The 15,402-nt window shown below is 41.9% G+C and overlaps 2 protein-coding genes across 3 annotated transcripts; one reads left to right on the forward strand and one right to left on the reverse strand.

Annotated features, from left to right (window-relative positions):
- The first annotated feature begins 500 nt into the window (after window positions 1-500).
- Window positions 501-6,896, forward strand: LOC119349290 (phosphatidylinositol/phosphatidylcholine transfer protein SFH8-like). 2 transcript variants are annotated; one of them, XM_037617313.1, is made up of 15 exons: window positions 501-669; window positions 791-877; window positions 1,788-2,079; window positions 2,291-2,387; window positions 2,491-2,757; window positions 2,851-2,928; window positions 3,079-3,180; window positions 3,276-3,325; window positions 3,407-3,506; window positions 3,610-3,708; window positions 3,802-3,918; window positions 5,262-5,391; window positions 5,803-6,206; window positions 6,341-6,415; window positions 6,539-6,896. In XM_037617313.1, exons 2-15 carry the CDS (start codon window positions 844-846, stop codon window positions 6,557-6,559), a joined length of 1,866 nt encoding a protein of 621 aa, XP_037473210.1. In that variant the 5' UTR covers window positions 501-669; window positions 791-843; the 3' UTR covers window positions 6,560-6,896. The 2 variants fall into 2 exon arrangements, with proteins under 2 accessions (XP_037473210.1, XP_037473211.1); XM_037617314.1 differs by having other exon boundaries at window positions 502-669; window positions 3,805-3,918.
- Window positions 6,897-7,425: 529 nt separating this feature from the next.
- Window positions 7,426-13,950, reverse strand: LOC119349291 (PH, RCC1 and FYVE domains-containing protein 1-like). The gene is made up of 11 exons (XM_037617315.1): window positions 13,592-13,950; window positions 13,442-13,490; window positions 12,507-12,574; window positions 12,308-12,394; window positions 12,132-12,221; window positions 11,871-11,957; window positions 11,643-11,753; window positions 9,009-11,135; window positions 8,769-8,915; window positions 8,067-8,458; window positions 7,426-7,881 (listed from the first exon to the last, which is right to left on the reverse strand). Exons 3-11 carry the CDS (start codon window positions 12,522-12,524, stop codon window positions 7,791-7,793), a joined length of 3,150 nt encoding a protein of 1,049 aa, XP_037473212.1. The 5' UTR covers window positions 12,525-12,574; window positions 13,442-13,490; window positions 13,592-13,950; the 3' UTR covers window positions 7,426-7,790.
- Window positions 13,951-15,402: the final 1,452 nt, after the last annotated feature.

Here is a 15,402-nt window from a genome sequence, read left to right on the forward strand (position 1 = left end):
CTAAACAAGACTACTAGATATCTGTACTTTTCATCCATACTATCTCTGTTTGTTTAGGAAGGCGTGCAATGTATCATCATTAATAGATATTTGCATAAAAGTACTCCATAAATTATAATCTCTAGTAGAACAATTATAGCAGAATTAAAAAGGAGTGGGCGAGGGAGCAGTTGCCCAACCAACCAAATCTGACTCGGCCAAAACCACCTTCCACGCGTCACGTCACGGGCACGGCCTCCTGCACTGGGTCTATGGGCCTGAGCCCATCGCCACCGTCCACTGCTCGATCGGCGCGCATCAACGGCAGACGTCAGCGGCCTCGGGCCCCACGGCACCCTCAGATCTATCCTACAACTAGATTCCTGTGGTGGGTGCGCCGGGTCCACGTACCGAACACGTCCACGTCGCCCAGGTCAACCGTTTCCAGCCCGGCCCATGGGCCGGGTCTACCCGCGCCGTGACGGAAACCCCCGTGCCCCTGCCCTCTGGCTGCTTCTTCTCCCTGCCGGAGTCGCCCGCCCCATTAAAACCGTGGGAGAAGGAGAAGCTTCTCCTCCTCCTCCTCCTCCCGCCCCGAAATCCGCACCCGAATTCCGAAACCGAGAGGTGAAAAATCTCCGCCGGGAACGAAATTCCCCGATACTTCGCCTCGTACGTGCCTGCCTGCAAGTAAGAATCATTGTCGATTGAACTTCTCTTCCCCCTTGTCCAATTCGCGAATTCGGCGTTCGAGCGTGCGGCGCTTTGCTGCTGCTTTGTTCACTGACTTTTCCTGCGCGGATTTTTTCAGCGGATTTCGGGCCTGGAGCTTCGCTGGTGAGATCGATCCCGGAGCCGGAGGGGATGTCAGGGCCCCTCGACCGATTAGCCAGGCCATGTGAGTACAAAAAAGTGTTTGTTTGTTTCCTTTTATGGATATAATTGTTGCTGGTTAGGGTGTTTACTTCCTTTCGAACTTGGAGGAACCAATTTCCTAGGGCTCAGAGTTTCTGGGTCCTCTCGCTCTTCCCTGTATGAACTTAGTTTTTTTGTTTTTCTTCAATTTTCAATGTTTGGGGTTAAATAGGCTCGTATTTTGATTATTTCGATCCTCGAATAGTTATATGGATTGTAGGATTTGGGGCTACCGGGAGCATGTTCTTCATTTAACAGTAAAAGTCTACATGTAAAAATACCCGACTCCTGTGTGAAAAAAGGAAAAATCTTCGAGCAGAAGTCTGCTCTGTTTTCAGTTGTTTTTACTTGGCATCACTAAAGGATGTATTATTATATCCCCTATACTCTTACAATGGGAGTGACAGCTTACCTAATGCGTGAATGTTACCTTCCTTTAATAGGTAATCATTGTCAAAGATAACTACACAAGACTAAATTGTTGAGTATAGAAAAATGCAGAGAATTAACATATTGTGTTTTTGATGCCACGTGTATGAACCAAGAAAGTTCTAAACCATCCAACTAATAATCAGTGCTACTGTTTTAACAAAAACAACTAATAATCAGTGCAAGGTTCTTGCTGCTTGCACTCTGTATGGTGCTGGACAAAATTGACGACACTGTCCCTTTTTGCAAGCCACCCTTGCTGAATCTTCATACTAGCACCTGTAATCACAAAGTGTTGTTTTAGCATACGGGTAACTGTATTTGGCATGGGTTCTTGCTGTAGTTCCTTGCAGAGCACTATTATCTAGCTAGCCCACTAATTTGTTTTTGTTACTAGAGTAACTGTATCTCTGCTTTTGCTTTGACTACAATATGGAATATTAACATATTATTACTGGGCGCAGCTTTTGAAGGATTTACACATAATGATGGAAAGAAAGAGAGCAGATCGGATGCAGACAACTCAGAAGGAGAGAAGAAGACTAAAATAGCCTCCTTCAAGAAGAAGGCAATTAACGCAGGGAACAAATTCAGACATTCCCTAAGGAGGAGAAGCAAAAAGAAGAATGAAAATCAGATTTCCATCGAGGACATAAGAGATGTTCAAGATCTACAGGCCGTTGAAGCATTTCGACAGTGCTTGCTTGATGAGGACTTGTTGCCGCAACAACATGACGATTACCACATGATGCTGAGGTACAGAATCTGCTGGTTTCAGGGTCTTAATCTGACCGTATGATCTGGATTTCTTTCCAATAGCCCCACCTTAGGAAACCGTGTACCAATGTCCATTGCCTATGTTTGCTCAAGAGGCTATCATTACAGACATTGATAGTTGTTTTGATTTTCGAAAAAAAAAATATAATTGTTTTACTGTCTGATGTTTATTTATATCAATCATGTGTAGGTTCCTGAAGGCACGGAAGTTTGATGTTGAGAAGGCAAAGCTTATGTGGTCTGATATGCTTGCATGGAGAAAGGAATTTGGGACCGACAATATAGAGGTAAAGCAGAAACTTGTACAAATGTAGTATTACATGGATTTAGCATTTTTCTTGCTTAAGAGTAATTTCAGGATGTTGACACTTCTGTTTTTTTTTTCCTCAGGAATTTGATTACTCTGAGTTAAATGAAGTTATGAAGTATTATCCACAGTTTTACCATGGGGTGGATAAAGATGGAAGACCTGTCTATGTAGAGTTAATAGGAAAAGTTGATGCCAACAAGGTGGTGCAAGTAACAACTATAGATCGATATGTGAAATATCATGTCAAGGAGTTTGAGAAATGTTTCCAGATGAGATTTCCAGCTTGCTCAATTGCTGCAAAACGGCACCTGGACTCGTGCACTACTATTCTGGATGTGCAAGGCGTGGTATGGCTCTTTACAAAACATTGCTCTCAAGTCTCAACCTTGAAAGTCACATTTTTTAAGACTTTGTAATTGACTACTTTTCTGTAATTCAAGGGATTGAAGAACTTCTCGAAAACTGCAAGGGAACTAATCACCCGACTGCAGAAGATTGACAGCGACAACTACCCAGAGGTAGGTGATCCTGTGATGGATGTTGGGCCACAATTTCAGTTCTATCATTTCCGTTCTTAAAGAATTATTATTTCCTGTCATGTGGGCTTATCATTATATTTCTCATGGCCCAACAGTACGGTATCTAACGTGTTCAGAATGCTGCTGCAGACATTATGCCGGATGTACATAATTAATGCTGGTCAAGGCTTCAAGATGTTATGGGGCACAATAAAGTCTTTTCTTGATCCGAAAACTGCTTCAAAGATTCATGTAAATAATTCTATTATGTATGATTGATTTGATGCATAGTTGTTAATCGATTCAGTACACAGATACTAACTATATTTCAATCTTTTTACTTGAAGGTTCTTGGAACCAAGTACCAAAATAAGCTACTTGAAATAATCGATGAGAGGTCAGAATCTTTAATCTTGTCTGTGCATGTCTATGTTTGTAGGTTTCCAGACTAATGCCTTTTTGGTTTCCATTCATGCAGTGAATTGCCAGAATTTTTTGGTGGCAAATGCAAGTGTGAAGAACATGGAGGTTGTCAGAGATCAGATAAAGGTCCTTGGAAGGATCCCACCACAATAAAGGTTGTGAGCTTCTCCTCCCCAAAGAGAGGATATTTCATGCACAGTACTGCTATTTGCTGGGCGTCTTGTGTTTGCTAATGTGACACATCTTCATTTTTTCCAGAGGGTCCTGAATGGTGAGGCAAACTACGACAGACAAATCGTGACCATATCAGGCACTGATGGCAAGATCATCGGTTATGCTAGGCCGCAGCGCCCAAATGTAAGTTCTATAAGCTTGGTTGGACATGAAGAGTTGTTGAACCATCTGTTCTATCTGTAATGAATACTTACTATGTTACTATTAATATTAAAGCAGGGAAAGGGCAGTGATGCATCTGCTGAGTCTGGGTCTGAAGTGGAAGATGCTACATCTCCTACTGCACCAAAGACCCTCATAACAAACCCTTCTTTGACCCCTGTTCATGAGGAGGCAAGTATATATCACATGTTGAGCGTACAATCAAGAAATCTGGCATTATCAGCAGTTCAGCATAGTCTGCATCAGTAACATTGTCAACTAAATATACTGAATGATGTAAACAGCATTATAGACAAGATTTTTTTTTGAAAAATGATCACGGAAGTATGATTATTGTTTTAACATTTTTTTACCCGAAACTGTTTTATAGGAATTTCTTCCCACAGTATATTTTTATATATTTTCTCAAAAGAAGCCAAGTCTAATTACAGCAAATAAATAAAAGTAAGGGAAAAAAACTAAACATCTAAGAGCCTAGAAGCTAAAACTGTAAGCAGATATAACAACATATATATAGCTGAAGGAAGCAAGAGCAAGAATGATGCTTATCTGAAGTTCTGCACCCAGTCTGGAAGTGACCCATATGATTTCCTCTTGGCCCTGAGCACCAGCCGTTGCAATTCCTCCTCAAAGTGTTTCTATAAGCATAAAAACTTGGAGGTACAGCCCTAAAAATTTAAGCATTCCTAGTATGCCAAATGGCCCAAGCAACTAGAATGATTATGTCCACAGCAAAGGGCAGATTCAGCAGATGCCTGAGATTGCCAATTTGATCTTGAATCCCAGCTGACAAGGCTGTCCAACTGGGGCAGATATTCTTCCAACAGATTTGAGCAAATGGGCAATGGAATAAGAGGTGATCCCTTGATTCCACAACATAGTGATCACACATGACACAAGTGTAATCTTGAATGAAGAAGTTCTTCCTCTGTAGGAGCTGTTGTGTGTTCAGTCATTCAGAAGTAGCCAGAAAAATATTTTGTGCTTGAGCTGATTACAAGTTTTCCAAAGCCAGGTGATGGGAGGAATTGAAATGGAATCTCCAAGTAATAGCTTTTAAGTCTGATCCACCCTGAATTGCTGGACATTTGCTGGAAATTACCAAGAATCAGGCTCATCCCCAAGGATAAGGCCATCTAACAGAGCTTCCATTTGCTGAAACTGATCAAATGCTTCTAGTAACAAATGCAAATGGAATTATTCTTTTAACATTCATTTGAACTGAAACTGATCAAATGCTTCTACTAACAAAGGGAAATGGAATTATTCTTTGAACATTCATTTGAACTGAAACTGATCAAATGCTTCTACTAACAAAGGCAAATGGAATTATTCTTTTAACATTCATTTGAACTGCAAAAGCCCTTGCATCCAAATACTCCAATGTTGAGTAATATAGAATTTGTATAAATATGCTATCCAGACAACCATGGAAGATACCCCATGGCTACTACTTAGTGCCACCTTTATTACTGCAATACATGTTTCTAACAGGTAACCTCTTACTATTTCAGTCAAAATTTGCAACACATGCATCCACGTCTGCTGTTCGCCCCACTATTGAAGAAAGCATCCCTGTTGTTGACAAGGTTGTGGACGATGGATGGAGCAGCCCCAGAGCTAGTCCAGTGTCTTCTTCCTCAGGTATTTTTTGTTGTTGCTTTACTTTTTACTCTCATGGAAAGCCCTTGTCAAGTTGTCCAAAATAACTAGACCTTTCTTACTTTTATTTCAAAATAGTTATCGAGTGTATTCCAGAAAAAAAATAGTTACCGAGTCCAAGAGTTAGTCTATGTGCATTCCTATGCACTGGTATGCTTTTAAGTTTTAACTACATAGTAGATAGCTATAGAGTTATTTTTTATCCACAAATACATGTACCACCATAACCCTTTGAGCTAATTGAAGAACTACTTCTATTTATTAGTTTAGTCTAGTCTAGTCATGCTATTATTAGAGTGTAACCCTGAAAATAACCCTCCTGCTTGATTGAAATGCAAGCGCACTGTATTGTGTGTTTGTTAATTAACCTGTTTTCTTAACATGTTTACCCAGGTTCATTATCCTTGAGAAATCTACCGACCACATTCGAAGGAATTCGGACCTTGGCTGTCGCATGGCTGACAGTCTTCATCGTGACCCTTTTCGCCATGTTTCGAAGTATCCCGAGCAGAATGGCCAAAAGGCTCTCGAACCAATCCAATGATCACGACCACTATTACGTGGACTGCCCTCAAGAGCAAGAGTACAAGGAGGAGTTCCGACCTCCGTCTCCTGCCCCGGCCTACACGGAGAAGGAAATCCTCTCAACTCTGGTAAGACGGCTAGGTGAGCTGGAGGAGAAGGTGCAGGCGCTTGAAAAAAAGCCATCCGAGATGCCATTCGAGAAGGAGGAGCTGCTCAATGCGTCCGCCCGCCGTGTGGACGCCTTGGAAGCCGACTTGATTTCTACAAAGAAGGTAGGCTTTTTTTTGGCTTAAGGCATATTAACTTTACTGATTTTGTCTGAATTTGCTATGTTTAAAGAGATATGTAGTCCTGTAACAAATCAACAAGGTTATGATGAATTGTTTCTTCTGATTTTCATCTACAGGCCCTCTACGAGGCGCTGATGCGTCAGGACGAGCTGCTCGCATTCATCGACAAGCAAGACATGCTCAAGTTCCGCGTATGTCGCAGTCACCCCACGCCGTTATTTTTTCTTGACACCTGAAGATGGTACTGCCATCTTAAGGTCTTGTGCTACCTCTTCTGTACTAATGCGTGCCGTTCGTGCATATACGCATTGCAGAAGAAGAAATTCTGCTTCTGAGGAGCTTTGACGACGATGAGGGGGGAGGGAGGCACTTCATCAGCGGAGCTGTTGGTGCGTAAATACTGGAATTGATCGGTCGCCACGATCATGCTCTCCGTGCGCAGAGCTAACCCTTCGTACATATTTATGTATATGTCGTGAGTGTAAATGCATGTAGTTTGTGTATGGGAAAGAAGGCGTGTTGTATATCTGTTTGTATATTGGGCTGCGGACTACTGAGGCTGAGGATCCTGAAATCACCACGGTATATATGATGTGTTGGAGTTGTCGTTGTTCCAGGGTACATGATCAAATTTGCATCATATGATTGAATGTGTGATGATTTTTTCGTGTATGAACCTATTGTGACCTTCTGCTAGGGTTTGTGACGCTTGATTTTTTTTGTCGCATCTTTTTAATTCGACTGATGCATGGTGATGGAAATTTGAATACCAAGGGAGGGCTCGTTTCATTGAAGGACGCGTGACGTGTTCAAAAACCCAAATTCCGAATTAATGAAAAGGAGGAAAGTCGAAAAGGATCCTCCTAATTCTCAAACAAAGAGTATCCTTGTCTTGGTCTTCAATGGTTACTGCTGAAAAATAAAGTTGGCTGAGCCTCATAACTTGCTGTTCAATGTTGAGATGAGCGCCATGCGGCCTTATTACCTCGCATTCGCGATTACACCGTTACCAAGAATGCGGTTCAGCTTCATAATTTGCACAGGCAAAATTTTGATACTTCAGATGGTTGCCAATATTTTGACACTTCTATGTTCCATAGCCAATTCTAGTTCGATGTTCTTACCAACAGTGACACAACCAAAACCAAGAATTCTGGTTGATTTGGCTTGGGCTTGAAGCAAACACAACATTAATTTCTAATTTGTTTACTACTGCTGAAAAATGTCCTTCAGGTTCATAACTCGTGTGCGGACTTATTGCCTTACATTCATTTATACATACTTTCTCGAATTATATTTGTCCGATCGACACAAACTATTTTACCTCGCTGGGAAGCCACAAACAAGTGTTCCCAACCTGAACACACGTTCCCAGCAAATAGGCTCAAGGGAATGGAAATTAAACATATTCCAAAACAAGCAAAAAAATGAAGAAAACACAAGATGATCATCAAAAGAACAAACAGTCGCCAGGATCTTCAGACTAAACGTCAGCTGGCAGTGGGGAACGCGGAATCCCAAGCATCAACGGTGCAATTCGTCTCGTGTAGGTGGCCGATGCTGAGCCTAGGTAGGTGCGTGGTTGTATTTCCTGAACACCCTCTCCTGGTTCTCCCTCCACCACTCCTCAGCCTGCTGCTCGGCGAATCTCCTCTTGCTAACAAAGATTTTCAAGAGAAAGAACCGTAAGTAAATATGCCCCGGCACCTTCAGGGTTTTGTTATTGGGTTGTTATGTGATACAAATGCCTCAAACAAGTTGTTGAGATGTATGCCTCTCATTCTCAGAAAAATAAGATTCAGATGTATGCATAAAGCAGTAAAAGGGGTGGGAATGGAGTACCTGAACCGGACACGCTTGAATACTTTGGTGCCGTCTCTCAGCTGGATAAGTGTGACATAAACTCCTGGCTCAAACTGCTCGATCAGCTGCACCTCACCATGGGTGCCATACTTTGGTGCAAAGTCGCCTGGAGCCCTCCCGTTGCTGTCCATGAATCGATGGCATGGAGATTCGCTTGTCAAGGAACTGCCATCCAAGTTACCCATGCTAGCGGACCTGCCGTGGTGTGTTATTTCATGCATCCCGCCGATGGGAAGGCGAGACTGTTCATGCCCAGAAATGGCCTCCGGTGAATGACTACACTGCCCGGTGAGATATTTCTCCGATTGGCTTTGCAAGTCTTTTATACTGTCAGAGAATTCAGCAGGCACCTTATCTACAAGCCCCTTGAGCTGAATATTGAAAGGAAGTGAAGTTACTATGAGCATCCACTAATACAGATCAACAAAATATGGAGCGGATCTTGCTATATGAGCCACTAAATATAAAAATACTAATACCTTATTGCTTGTTTCATTTGAATATCCCTGAAGCACACCTCTTATTGTATTTTTATTGAAGTAATTATATAGAGGTGTGAACACTTTAAATGGTGTAATAGAAGAAAGCACAATAAATATGGCAGCATGATAGGCAAAAGAGGGCTCCAATAAAGAGTTCAAGTTGCATATACAGTTAGAAAGGAGTGGTAGTCTACTATACCTCTGTGTCAAGAAACCTAATAAAGTCCAACATGGAATTGCGTCTGCTAGATTCTTCTGCAGCTAGAGAGGCAGCGCTTTTAGCTCTTCTTTCTGATTTCTGTAGTTGCTCATCTTGGACTTCACATTTCTGTTTTAGCTTATTAACCTATCAAAATTATGGGATTTTATCAAAATCAGCTAACCATGCTAAAGCCAAGAAGATACAGTAAAAAAAATGACCTAGACTTCTAAATCATACCTGAGTTTGCAACTTTGAGATGTCTTGATTCAGCGTCTCATTAGTCTTCTTCAGGTTATCGATATCTTTGGTGTCACTTTTAACAGACAGAGCACTTGACATTGTTGGAGCTGGACTTGGCTTCTTATGAGATTGTGACACCACAGGCATGCCCATTCCCATTGGCGCCATGTTTACTCCCATTCCCATTCCCATAGCCATTCCACCCATTGCGCCCATTCCCCCCATTCCGCCCATCCCCCCCATTCCGCCCATTCCTCCCATTCCCATAGGCTTTACAAAAGTAGTTGGGACTGCCAAAGCTGTAGCAGGACCTTGGGGTGCCCTCGCATTGGACACAGGGTCAGGTTTTATGTCACTTCTAACTGATTTTGCATCTGCATACTTGACTGGCTCTGCTGTTGCTGCTGTTGCTAGCCTTGAAGGCCTTATGTCTGGCCTCTCTGACTTATCTTTGATATCAACAGAACGACGAGTCATGACACTCTTTTTGTTATTAAACGGACTACTGGTGCCGCCGCTATCTGCAGCTTTCAGTTTCATGAAACATGAATCACATACACGATGTGGCTTGCCAGGAGTTGGTGCCAACGCAGCCTTCAGGACCTTCCTTGAACTACATGCATGGCAATGAACAAGCCCGCAATTGTAACAATTGTGCCTCTTTCTTGTGAAACCAAAGGGTTGCCTACACCCTGAGCAGACAGACTGATCTGCACCTGAAACCCACTTATGTATGCAAATGCATGTCGTAAAGTTTGAACCACATGCTATACTTTTAACGTGGCGGTCTTTTAATGCGTCCACAATAGTTGGTTTCTTCTTATCTTCAATGCCACCATGTCCCAGCCTTCCATTGGCCCCCATACCCCAAGTATATACTTCACTCCGTGAAGTCAAGACTGCAACATGGTTAGAGCCACATGAGATCTCTTCAACCAACTCACTGTTCAACTTGTCTTGTACTTGGCAAGGTAGTTTACCATCGGCTTTTGGATTCCCAAGTTGACCATTACTAGAGCTACCCATTGTGAAGACATGACCAGATGTGGCGAGTGCAACAGTCATACTATGTCCACAGGCTACCTGATGGAAATTATTATCAACAAGGGCTTGAACAACGGTGGGAACCAGCCGAGCCTCCTTGTCTCCATGACCTAAGCGGTTTTTATCTCCATCACCCCAGGTAAATAGCTTCCTGGATACCAAATTCACGCCTGTCTGACTATTGGTCTCCACAATTGCTGCGGAATGCCAAATACCACATGCAACTTTCATTGTTCTGAATCCACTCAAAGATTCAACTTCCTTTGGGTAGGCAACACTATCACGATTTCCATGCCCAAGAGCACCAAATGTCCCATCACCAAAAGTGAATACTTTTCCACTTGACATGGCAAGTGCTGAATGCCATGAGCCACATGCAACAGACAACACTTGAAGCCCTTCTAAAGGTCCTGACACTCGCTTTGGAAGCCAATGGCTAGCCCCAATGCCATCTCCTAGCAATCCGGCATTGTAAGAACCATCACCCCAATTGTACAAATCACCAGAGGCAGTTACAGCACAAGTATGAAACTCCCCGCATGCAATATACTCCACGTTGGACACTGCTAAAGATTCAACAAGTTTGGGGCGACTAATATCTTCATCAGTTCCATGACCAAGCCGCCCACCAAGTTCTTCACCCCAAGTGAATACTTCTCCTTGTCTGGTAGTAAGAGCAATGTGCCTCGAACCACATGATATCTGCTGTACGTCCAAAACAACATCCGACTCAAGAGGTTTGGGAATCAAAACATCTGTTTTGGAGCACAAAAAGTTTGAGGATCCTTCTGGGGGGAGCACATCAGTCCACACCTCACCCCATACATAAACATCACCAAGGGATTCTATATCATCTGGTCCAGAAGCTTGACTGGAAGAACTAGGGATGCTGCTGGAAATACTAATCCGACTACTGTCTCCCGTACTTACTCTTAGCATATTTGCACGATCTGATCTAACATCTGCTCTTGAAGAATTCAATGAATAGGCTGCGCCATAACCAGCTGAGTAATAAGTGCGGTTAATACTTGAGGCAATATCTAATCTTGTATCATACGCATCTTGATATTGGGACACTTCCTGAAAAAGGGATACGCGTATTAAACAAGAACATTCTGAAATTTATGATCAAGTGTAAGCCACTCTCCAATCTTTGCCTGATACAAGGAGCGGTAAGATGGATACATAATAGGGAATCAGATGATAACTAATCCACACAACAAATAAGAATTAAATGGCATCCCAAGCACTGCTTCCTTAGCACAGGACTGTCGTAAATCACATCAGTGCGCAAGTATAATCTCTTCTAGTTTAACAGTTATAATCTTGTATGCTCAAATAAGATAAGTAACATAGTTTATGTGCACCATTATTGGGCAGCTTAGGGAAGCTGAAGCAGCTCACAAGTCACTAGTAGCTTCTAAAAATTATGGCTTCTAAAGGAAGCAAGCCGTTGCAAAAGGACTTAACTAATTGATACTAGATGATATCGGAATGCTGTCTCAGTTACTTTATAGAGGAATGCTTATAATATTTGTATTGATTGTAAATAATGAAATAAACTGTTTAGGAAGACCAACAACTTACATCAGAAAATGATATTCTATCACTATCTGTTGGAAAATTTACACGGTATGCAGTAATCAGTGTCTCAAGTGTTGAAAACCACACTTCAACTTCTGCTTGATCCTTGCAAACCTGTAGATCAGCTAGAATTCCGTGTCATTATTGTCTTCGATAGATCATCGTACGAAGCATATCAAGCATGAAGCATTTTACATCAGTCCAAACGAGTATAAAGAATTTATCTTTTACCAGATCAAGGGAACGTTGGCCGTTCTTGTATATTAGTGAAAATGATAGGTAATCCTTCTCAGGGCGTAGAAACCTCCTAAAAACAGCCTGTCAAAGAAAGGGCAAACGCATAAGGTCCCAATTCCGGATGTCAAATAAAATTAAACTGAAATAATCCATGAACTCATCTTAGTAAATCCTTGGATATAAAATTTGATCCTGTGAATGTAAACCAACAACGTAACCACCAACGGTTAACTGATCAGTGGTAGTTCAACTTACAGTTCTCTGTCCAGGTATGATTTTAGACACGGAAGACAGTCTGAGGCACTTTTCCTTGCTGTGCGAGTACCAAACTAAAGCTGTTTCGTCCTGTAATGAGAAAATAAGGACTTGTGTTCTCATCCTGTAATAAGAACATGAACATTGGTACCACACAAACGCACACAAAAACTTACACCAGAAAGTCTGAACTCACGAATCTTGGGTTTTCCCTTCCGACTATACTTGATAAGCTTGCTGCCTTTCTTTAAAGTGATAAGGGCCTTTCGGACATGTAAAATATAGTACAGATTAGCATTGCTGATTATTCAATAAATAAATGTGTGTCCAACCAAAAAAGGCAAATGTTACATAGCACAGTATGTGGAATCTCACGTTATCATCTGGTGTCATCTAAACTGCAACAGGTCACCATTCTATTTTCACCTTTTGATTACTTGTGTCTGCACAGATAAACTCATAATGGGGTACCAGCATCACAACAGGCAGGTAAAAAAATGAATATATATATAGGCGAATGAATGTGATTTTGGTGCCTAAGTATTCCCCACATCCCCATTGCGAGTGCGAAGGTGGTTATGAACTTATAATGCACTGTTCCAAAACTATTAAAAAAAGGTTGTTTACACAATATATGTAAACATGGAAATGTCAACATCAAATTCAGCCTTGGTATCGCCAACAAAAGAAAAAACAGTACTTTTTAGTTCATATATGAATAATGCAGGACTATGTTCCAAAAATCCGTATATTTCTCAAATGGAATGTCCCTTATTGTAAGCCATGGATACTGAAATTTTACCGATTTATATAATTTTGGGTGTGCTACGCCGACTTGACAAGGAACTTCACCTAATCTTTAAATATAAACCATGGCATTTCTGCAAATGGGGAGGTGGCGTGTGTGAGTGTGTCCAAGGGACCTTGTGTCCCCTTCACGATTTGCGAACCATATGATGCTCTAAAAGTACTAACAACATTATAGTAGAAAGATGATAAAAGTCATCAAAAGTTGTCGAGAACCTAAAGACAACTATTGATATATTTGCCACGGCAAATATATGTTCCCGGTAATAGCAACAAATTCGGATATCAAAACTTGCAGGTCTACATGACTATCTATACGACATCTGTGATTCTTTTCAGAACTCCTGAAACATTCTATCACACATAAAAATTGTAAAAAGGGGAGCTCGCCTGAACAATTTATGGTTCGGCTGCGCATTTCATTTGAGATGTCACCAGGCACGGGTTCTCCCTTTAATCTACGGAATGTGCACTAAATTGTCGAAAATAAACCGCGGCCGCACCTTGGGAAGCGCCAACCGAGATTGATCTTGGGCGTTGAAAAGGGAGAATCTGATCGAACAAGTAATGTGTTAGATCAATTAATCAACAGGGTACCAACCAGGCAGCGACAGACTGGAAGAATCGATCGAATCAAAGCTAGGGTTCCTTACCAGCAGACGGAGGATCCAGTCCGAGTCGCTTATGCGAGGAGGCTTGGGCGGGTAGCTGCGTCCCGTCGCCGGCGGCGGGGTCGCCGATGGTGGGGCATTACGAGGTGCGTGAGGCAGAAAAGGAGGAGAAATCTCCGCACGGACCAAAGAAATCCAGCCGGTCTGGGCGGGTCTCCGATCCACTCCGCGGCAATCCAGTGGATGGGAGGAGGGAGTGGCTCCCGCGAGGTGGCGGGAGGATGCATGGCGAGGAGCGGAGCGGCGGGTTCGGCGGCGCCGGACGCGGGAAACGGATGGATCCAACTCGCCGGGATTGACGGGGAGGAGGGGACGAGGTGGGGAAAATATCAAATGAGACTACCGCCACACACACGCTCCCATTTTTAAAAACTGCATGCGTATGGTTGAACGTCAAACAAAAAAACTACAACGGCACATGCAATGGAGGATTTTTACACCATTGTTCTTTTTTTTTAACACAGTAAGGACGCAAGCACTCGTACATACGTGCATACACTCATCCTTATGAACGTACACACACGTACACCCTACCGCTATGAGTACTTTCGAGAGACTGAGCCGACATATCTTGAAATTTACGAAGTCACCTTAGGCACCTCATCATCGACGGGAACGTGACTTGAACCCTGGAGCATTGGGAATATCACTGTCGCTTTAACCATGTAATAACATATTGGTTGCTACTACCATTGTTCCTAAGTACTAGCCATGTGTGTTACAACAGGATAAGTATTTGACATCTCCACCAAAACGTATATCAATGTGACACGACAACATGCGGACGGTGTCACCTCGCGGCAATAGGGATTCACATGTCGAGGTTGAAACCTACTTCCTCCTTTGTTGTAGTTATGTCATGAAAATATTAAAAAAATGGGTTGTTAACACAAGATTCATGGACTCCCGAAGATTAACTCATTAATTTTAGGGTATCCCCCTCATAGCAACAATCTGGAAATGTGGTCTTACTTACAAACCTGCTTAACTTATATTCAAGCAACCATCCATGCAAATCCAATAATTTTATTTATTTAGATCCAATTAGCCATGCTATACCAAATCCATTTAATTCCTTCACTCTCTCTCTCTATTCCTTGATTCTTGAAGTGGCTTCCCGATTTCCACACAATTTATAAATGTATATAAATTGATGTATTCTCAAGCAAAGAGCATAGTGGAACTTTTTAATTAAATAATAAACCTATTTTTTAGCACAAGCACATGCTAGGTAAGCTGGATGGGGCCTTTCGGGTCATGGTCTGTAGAAAAAATGTACAGTACAGGGCCTCCTAACATATTTAATTTAACATATCTAGCCAATTTAAATGGGGTGAAAACACACATATATATTCGCTACTCTTAATCTATAAAAAAAAGGTGCACTGCAGGCCCTTCTACATACTTTATTCATCATATGTAGCCAATTTAAATGAGGTAGAAAATAATTAATATTTCATAGCAATTAATTAGGTTAATTAGGGTTATACTCTAAAAAAATTATATTAGTTAACATGAACGACTAATAGCACGGTCGGAAACTAAGCATTTTCTAGTCAAATTATATATATAAACTATTTTAATTCGAGTTACACTTGCAAAGTTATAGCACGATTAACATATCCATTGTAAATAATAAAGACCAGTGACCTAAATGGGCTGAAAACAGAGTGAACTGGATCTACTGTAGCTGGACGAGGAATGCTAGCCAGCGCCCATGTGTGTGTGACAGTGGTTACCGAAGTTGGCCTGGAGCCCAACAGATAGAAGAAAGAAGAGGGACTTAATACTGG

This window comes from Triticum dicoccoides, chromosome 1B (genome assembly GCF_002162155.2).
Source record: "Triticum dicoccoides isolate Atlit2015 ecotype Zavitan chromosome 1B, WEW_v2.0, whole genome shotgun sequence".
Classification (NCBI taxonomy): domain Eukaryota; kingdom Viridiplantae; phylum Streptophyta; class Magnoliopsida; order Poales; family Poaceae; genus Triticum; species Triticum dicoccoides.

What these genes read in the sequence shown, in the direction of transcription:
- LOC119349290 (XM_037617313.1), top strand. Translation starts at nt 844, where the DNA reads ATGTCAGGGCCCCTCGACCGATTAGCCAGGCCAT. An exon ending in TTGGGACCGACAATATAGAG is followed by an intron (nt 2,388 to 2,490) that starts GTAAAGCAGAAA and finishes TTTTTTCCTCAG; the next exon opens with GAATTTGATTACTCTGAGTT. An exon ending in CTTGAAATAATCGATGAGAG is followed by an intron (nt 3,326 to 3,406) that starts GTCAGAATCTTT and finishes CCATTCATGCAG; the next exon opens with TGAATTGCCAGAATTTTTTG.
- LOC119349291 (XM_037617315.1), bottom strand. An exon ending in GCCAACGTTCCCTTGATCTG is followed by an intron (nt 11,754 to 11,870) that starts GTAAAAGATAAA and finishes GCTGATCTACAG; the next exon opens with GTTTGCAAGGATCAAGCAGA. An exon ending in TTAGGTTTCTTGACACAGAG is followed by an intron (nt 8,459 to 8,768) that starts GTATAGTAGACT and finishes TTCAATATTCAG; the next exon opens with CTCAAGGGGCTTGTAGATAA.